This window comes from Mizuhopecten yessoensis, unplaced genomic scaffold (assembly GCF_002113885.1).
Source record: "Mizuhopecten yessoensis strain PY_sf001 unplaced genomic scaffold, ASM211388v2 scaffold6169, whole genome shotgun sequence".
In the NCBI taxonomy this organism is placed as follows: domain Eukaryota; kingdom Metazoa; phylum Mollusca; class Bivalvia; order Pectinida; family Pectinidae; genus Mizuhopecten; species Mizuhopecten yessoensis.
The window spans coordinates 1203018-1210097 of NW_018406415.1; the positions used below are offsets into that span (position 1 = coordinate 1203018).

At 36.7% G+C, this 7080-nt stretch overlaps 1 protein-coding gene across 1 annotated transcript; it reads right to left on the minus strand.

Annotated features, from left to right (window-relative positions):
* Positions 1 to 3869: 3869 nt before the first annotated feature.
* Positions 3870 to 6426, minus strand: LOC110451776 (gibberellin 2-beta-dioxygenase 4-like). The gene is made up of 2 exons (XM_021499945.1): positions 6345 to 6426; positions 3870 to 5948 (listed from the first exon to the last, which is right to left on the minus strand). Exon 2 carries the CDS (start codon positions 5935 to 5937, stop codon positions 4951 to 4953), a length of 987 nt encoding a protein of 328 aa, XP_021355620.1. The 5' UTR covers positions 5938 to 5948; positions 6345 to 6426; the 3' UTR covers positions 3870 to 4950.
* Between the last annotated feature and the right edge of the window lie 654 nt (positions 6427 to 7080).

Sequence of the window (7080 nt, forward strand, 5' to 3'; positions counted from 1 at the left end):
TAGATCGGAGTAGCTCCGAGTAGATCGGAGTAGCTCGCGCGATCGGAGTAGCTCTTTAGGAGAGAAACTCAACGTTGAGGGAATTCATCAACTTGTCATAAAAATGACGGTTCCGATATCAATTTATCAAAAAACTCATCATGTCTTCGGCTGATACGTGTATTCAGTGTGACGGAGTTGTTTGACCTCGACAGGAAGCCATATAGTGTGACGTGTGCAGTAGATGGCAGCACAGAACTGTGGATTAGGGATTTCCATTTCGGATGGAAATACCTATTGTTATGTGTTTTCGTATTATTATTATTCTTAATTAATTATTATTAATACATCATATATATGTCCCGTTATACTTAGAAATTATTGAATATTGAAATTATTAATTAAACATGTTATATATATGTCCCGCTATACTAGCTATGTATTTTGTTTAATTACCAATTATAAATTTTTTCTGGAATAGCGGTTTTCCGAAAAAAAACACATTTCAAATATTTAAATGCTGGACTTTATGACTGTTACATTTACATTGTATACGTCGTAGTTACCAATAATGGCATGACACTACGGGAGAGAGAGAATATTTTTATCTTGGGTGTTTTTTGAAAGGGCTGATCTAAATCCCTCTACGCTTTCTGCGCACACTACTATATCATCCAGTTGATTCCACTCAAGCGATGTTTTGATGAAGAATGAGTTCTTGTATGCTTCCTGATTGTATCCTGGGATGATTAATGGCATTGAGTTGTTGACAATGTTCCTGTTTAATGTTGCTAATGTTTCATAGTTCTCATAACGCTTTGTGTTTGTTTTTTGCGTCCTTCCAGAGTGCTGGATTATCTGATCTGGGGGTACAGCTGGTATTAACCCCTCAACTACTTTATACATGAATACTAGCCGCTGTGATTTCCTTCTGTTTTGTATGGTTGGTAGTTTTAGGTGTTGTAGCATTTCTATTACACATCCTTCATCCCGACTTTTGTAATTTCCAGTAATTAGGCGAGCTGCTCTTCTAGCTTTTCAATGTCTGATTTTAGATGAGGGTCCCGAATAATACTGCCATAGTCCAGAATTGATCTAACAAGTGATATATATGCTGTTTTCTTACACTCTTTTGGACAGTGTTTTAAATTACTTCTAAAAACCCAAAGTTGAGCTCGCTTTCCATGCGATGTTGCTTATATGAGTACTCCATTTGAGGTCGTTTGATATCTGGAGTCCTAGGTATGGATTGTTTTGTACCTCTTCCAAAATGTGGTTATTCAGACTGTAGAATTTTTTTGCCTTTTGTCTAATTGATATGATGTAGCATTTTTTGGCATTAAATCTTCGAGGTTTTGTACGTCATTTTGGAGGATGTTATGGTCATTGAATGTTGATTTGTCGATGCAAAAGGCAGTCGTCGGCGAAAAGGCGTACTTGTGATTTGACCGAGTCTGGTAGGTCATTTATGTGGCAGAGGAAAAGGAGTGGCCCTAGTACCGTCCCTTGGGGAATTTATGCAAGAGTCTCTTGTGTGCCACGGTGTCAAATGCTTTGGAGAAGTCTAGTATTGCTACATCCAACTGGTTCCCATTGTCATGCGCTTTTAGGAAGTCATTTATAGTCAAGAGTAATTGTGTCTCACAGGAATAACCAGATCTGAAGCCGCGATTTAGATTGGTGAGTGCTTTATGTTTTTCAAGATGTTTTAGCATGTGTCGACATCTAAAACATCTTGAAAAACATAGAGTACTAAATGACTAAATGGCGTTTGAAATATGGCAAGCCATCTCAACATTTACCACTGTGTCATCCCAGAAAATATTTTATATATAATCAAGACATATATCTCATTATACTCCTAATGATATGAAACTTTTTTTACACTTAAAAGGTATATCTCATTCAGTCAGAGGTATCTTTAAACTTTTTAAAGGCATATATTTGAAGTAAAGATATCTCATTTCGAGGTGTCTATGATTCCTTTTCAGTATGGCAAGCCACCCTTTAATACTACAAACAATTTTTTGCAAACACATTGGATATGAATTCTTTATATGAAAATGAGATATCTTTGCTTCAAATATATGCCTTTAAAAAGATACCTCTGACTAAACTTAATATTTTGCTTATAAGCTGCGACACCAGTGCAGTTCCCTTAATTATGACCTTTTTAGAGTTAACCTTGTTGAGTGTGCATTTTGTAATTGTGGTCATCCTTGTCAGAATGTCTTTCACTATTTTATTGAATGTCACCTTTTTACAAACGAAAGACGTATTCTGGTGCGAAATTTAAATAATTTGAATGTTGCGTTAAATTTAGAAATACTTTTGTTTGGCAAATCACAATTTCCCATGGACCTTAACTCAAACATTTTAAGATATGTGCAAAACTTTATTAAATCCAACAAGAGATTTTGAGTTCAAATTGTAATAACAATTGTATATATTTATTGTCATTATTGTAATGTCATTCGGAATGTATATTGGGAGAAGGCGTTGATAAGTTGTCATAACTTGTGCCTAATCCCTTGTCTACTCCTGGCAATATATTAAACTAAAAAAACAAAATAATTAACGGCACGTGGTCATTACCATTTTACCCTACAACTACCTATCACAGGCACGTGGTCAGTACATGTACCTAGTACTAGCTATTAAGTTATCCTCCTTAATCATCTGACAAAGTATTTCTACGGCTAGTGTTAATAATATATTGATTTTCAAGGAGTAAATAAAACTTTTCAAAACAGCTGGCAAAACTATTAATTGGTGTAATAAAAATAGAAGTCCATTCTTTCCATGTACATGTACAAGAAAAACACGTTAAGTGGGAAAATATTAATTTGTAATGAAAAGTACTGACAAAATACCGACAAGTGCTGAGGTGTCCCACTGAAAAGCCGAGGTGAGCCGAAAAAAGGGCCGAGGTGTCTTGAACCGTAAGTGCCGAACTCTCAAAGTGCCGAGATGACCTGTTACCCTGAAAAGCCATCGAGCTCCTGTTGTCTGAATAACTCGTAGTTCAGATAATTTCCGTGTCTGTAAATTAATATTGTGGTATGTTTTGACCTTGTGTGTTGACGCTGTGGTATATACATGTATGTTCTTTATCGTATAAGGGAAGAAATCCCAACAGAGTAAACACTATATATAGCTAACATTTAAAACGATAAACCCTCGGCTAGCGTAAGCCGAAGATAGAATTTACACTGACAGTGTCATTATAAACATTTTTTGTAAATATATTAAATGTTTGTTATAATATGATGGGGTCCAACAACCATGACATTTGGGTTTGTCCAAATTCTAAATATAAGTTAGTGAGGAATTTCTACCTTGGTATGTGTAGGACTGATTTGTTGTTGTTGAATATCTTTATTTATTGGTTCTATGTTACAAATGTCTAGTGCTCAATTACTGAATCAAAACGACAGAAAAAATATCACGCGTGTAATAGTTATTTGGCGTTTAATTAAGTCACGAATGATTTATATGCGACATTCGAAATATAAAACAGAGATCCTCCGAAAAGTCACGTGTATAATTTGCTATCAACCCATCATGGAAATGTGTTCAAGAATGGCAGAGAACACGCGCAATAATAAATGTGTTCTCTCTGTTTAAATTTGAACATTGTTTGACAATTATTTTTCAAGAGAGGCAAACTTCTGCTTTAGTAGGGTTGTCAAACCGGTCTAAATTTAGTAGCCGTTTACTCGGAAAATCTTCCGACCGAGTAAAAATTTGTAAAAGCAAATGAAATATCAACAGTTCATCAAATGAAAAATTAAAACGACATGCGAAATTTGGCAAGGCGGATAATATGACGATTCCTTGGTCAACGAACTTGGAAGATAATATTTCCCGTCTTTTACTTTTGTTTTTCTCTCGCTGCTTCGTTTCCTGTTCCTTGTCCTTTTCTCTTTCATATTTCGTCAGACAATTTCTTATCCTGCTAAGAGTATTTTAAAGATTTTTGTTATTCTTGAAGAGCACTCTTTTTGGTTTGTTTTTGTTTTGTTTTTGCTATGGTTTTTTTTTAGTTTTAATTCTATTTTGGGGCAGGGGTGAAGGTTAGGGCTTTATTGACGTTGATGCAGCAGTAGCACTAAATATTTTCTTCAATTCGAGTTCCTCCCCTTCCATCACTCCATCTGTCATTATTGGTTCTTAATCAAACGTATTATAGAATATGGATATACTAGTACAATAACGACCGACTATTTCCGAATGTATAACCTTACTTAACTCGGGAGCTTATGTTGTGGGCCCATGCTGTCTCTCCTTTTCTTTTCCGCAAAAGTCCGCAACACGTGAAAGGTTAATAGTTAACAATACACAGTTGTTCATCAATCATAAATTTTAGGCATCCGGATGAAATAAGTAATATACAATATCTATCAGGATTATATATACAATTGTACTATTTTTTATGGAATCCAATAGTGTCCTATTACAGTTTCCGGTTTGTTTGAGCTAATAGAATATATCGAGAAGTTTAAGATCAAATAATCTCCAAAGAGGGCTAAAAACTACCTCGATGGGATCATCGTGTTGTAGCCGATCAATCAAGCAAGAATTCTGCTGTAAAATTTCTATGTCTCGCACAAAAACAAAACACCAAAAAAAATTACTTACGTTAGTTAAGCATACAAACATTGACAATGGATATTCCTACTCTTTAAACACTTTAATTTAATGATATATACATGTACCTTTATCTTTATTTGCAAAATCTTCAAAATCAGGTTAATTCTGTGAGAGCGGTAACAAAAAGCCGAAATCCGATATAAACGATGATAATGATATTGATGTTATTCATGAATATTTGATGAAAGCGTGAAAATTATACGGAGATAACCGCTAAACACTGTTTATGTTTTGTGAGTGAGGTTATGAGTTCATAGGTCCTGAATGCTTCTCTATACCGTAAAACAGTTTAGTTCCTATTTGGGTTTTGGTATTTATCTAGAATTCAGGCAATGTCCTATACTCGAAATATTTTTTCACATGTTTCATGGTATGAATGACGTAAGGTCCATATTGTTCCGGCACGTGCGTGTTGCCTTCCCCTGTCGCCTTGGTCATGAAGTTTTCACCAATATCTCCATCGAATTTAGGCTCCAGGAAAAACGGAAGTGAGTACCTGTCGACTCCAATGTCAACAACTCTGTGACGAGTCGCCTTAAATCGACCACCCATCATTCGTGAAAACACATCACCAATATTCATGACAAGACTTCCGGTGCGTGGTTCAACTTCCGCCCATCTTCCGTCGGCTGTGACGATTTCAAGACCTTTGTAGCCAAACGTTGCTAGGAGAGTGAGAAAGGTAGAGTCTGTGTGCGCAGGCGTCGTCAACACCTTTCCATCCTCGATCCGGGCATTTTCCGGGGGACTTCCTGTCCACGGCGGATAGTGCATTATACGGAGTGTAGAGCAAGGTCTCTTGGTGAAAAGTTCCTCGAAAGAAAACTCATCTATACCAAGACCTATTGCCGTGAGACGTAGGATTTCTAACGACAACTCATGCATAACTTCATAAAGATCACGCATGAACGTCTTGAATGGGAATGTCCCGTCTTCTTCCGGCCACACCGATGGTTCATAAAACCAGTTCCCAGGCGTAACTTCCGGATCACCAGGTGTTATATCCCGTGCGAACTCAAAACCTTCCTTCCGACTCGGCTCGTTTTCGCCAACAGGGAAATATCCACGGTAAATATTTGAATTAGCAGGGTTCCATATTTTTCTGGACAGACTGTTTTTCATGTCCTGTGATCTACTGAAAAACCATTGACAACTTTTATACATTTTATCGAAATCGACGGCCTCAGCATTGTCGATATACAGGAATCCAGTATGTTCCAGAGCACGGACTACGGCTGCTGCGAGCTCTGTTCGATGCGTTTTGGACTTTGATATGTCGATGACGGGCAGTTCGAAACTAGACATGTTGGCGGAAACTGAAACAAGATCAAATTTTGTTGGTTTGTTCCAGTTGTACATACATGTAGTTTGCCGAGAATGTCATAATTAAGAACAGTAATAAGAACGCGACACAGAAACATCACGCCCGTACTATCCAGAAACAAGTAACAAAAGGCACAATCAGAAATCGTTGGCACTTTCCGTAGACGAGTATTTTTTTCTCCTTTCAGGAAAATGCCAACAGTTCTCGATTGCTCAGTGCTACCACTTCAGTTTATATATAGATATCTATGCATAAATAGAACACGTGTAACTAACTTTGAAATTAGTATGCTCAAAATAGGAATAATGGCTGTGTAAAAAAATGTTAATTTTAGACGAATTTCACTGTAAATTTGAAACATAGACACTTCTTCGATTATATAACTTACCTTGGGCCCAGCTTTATATACAGGAGTGTTTATCAGTGAAGTAAAACCTATTTATGACAGCTTGCTTGTATACACACCCGGATGTGTATCAGCTCAACTACGGAGGCAAAGCGGGCCCGTAATGACTACCGCGTTATATCAAATTACCAATTTCATATTCTAACCCATTTTCAATGTAACGCGGCATTTAAAATGGCCAATCAAACTAAATTGCAACTCCATAAACGCAGTATACCATCCGCAAAATCTCCATTTGTATATGAAACCCGGATGACTATTGTAAATGTTGTTAACGTCCCTGACACGTCATGAATGACGTCACGACCATTAGCACCAAACGGGTCAGGTTAATGATCGTGCTCTGCCTCACTTTGGTTACTGTAAGCTAATAAGATAATTTCTTGGTGCAAACAAAACTCGTGGATATCCCATTTGAAACAGACAATCGTCAAGTAATACTAACACAATCTGTAGTATTTGTTTTCGTGGTTTCACAGCATTCACGAAACCCACAGCTGTTTAGGGTCTTGCGCAACGAAAATTTAAATAACCTGACGTCACTTATCCATGACATATACCAGACCAAGATTCATGAAATATGACTAAAAATCAATCAATCATTTTACAATGTCTTAAGCTTTTATGGATTAAAATGGAGATAATTGTACAGTGTCTTGATTTATGCGTCGGTAAATCTTGATTATGTTATCGTCAAAATCTCAAAAACACTATAGGG

What these genes read in the sequence shown, in the direction of transcription:
- LOC110451776 (XM_021499945.1), bottom strand. Translation starts at nt 5,937, where the DNA reads ATGTCTAGTTTCGAACTGCCCGTCATCGACATATCAAAGTCCAAAACG.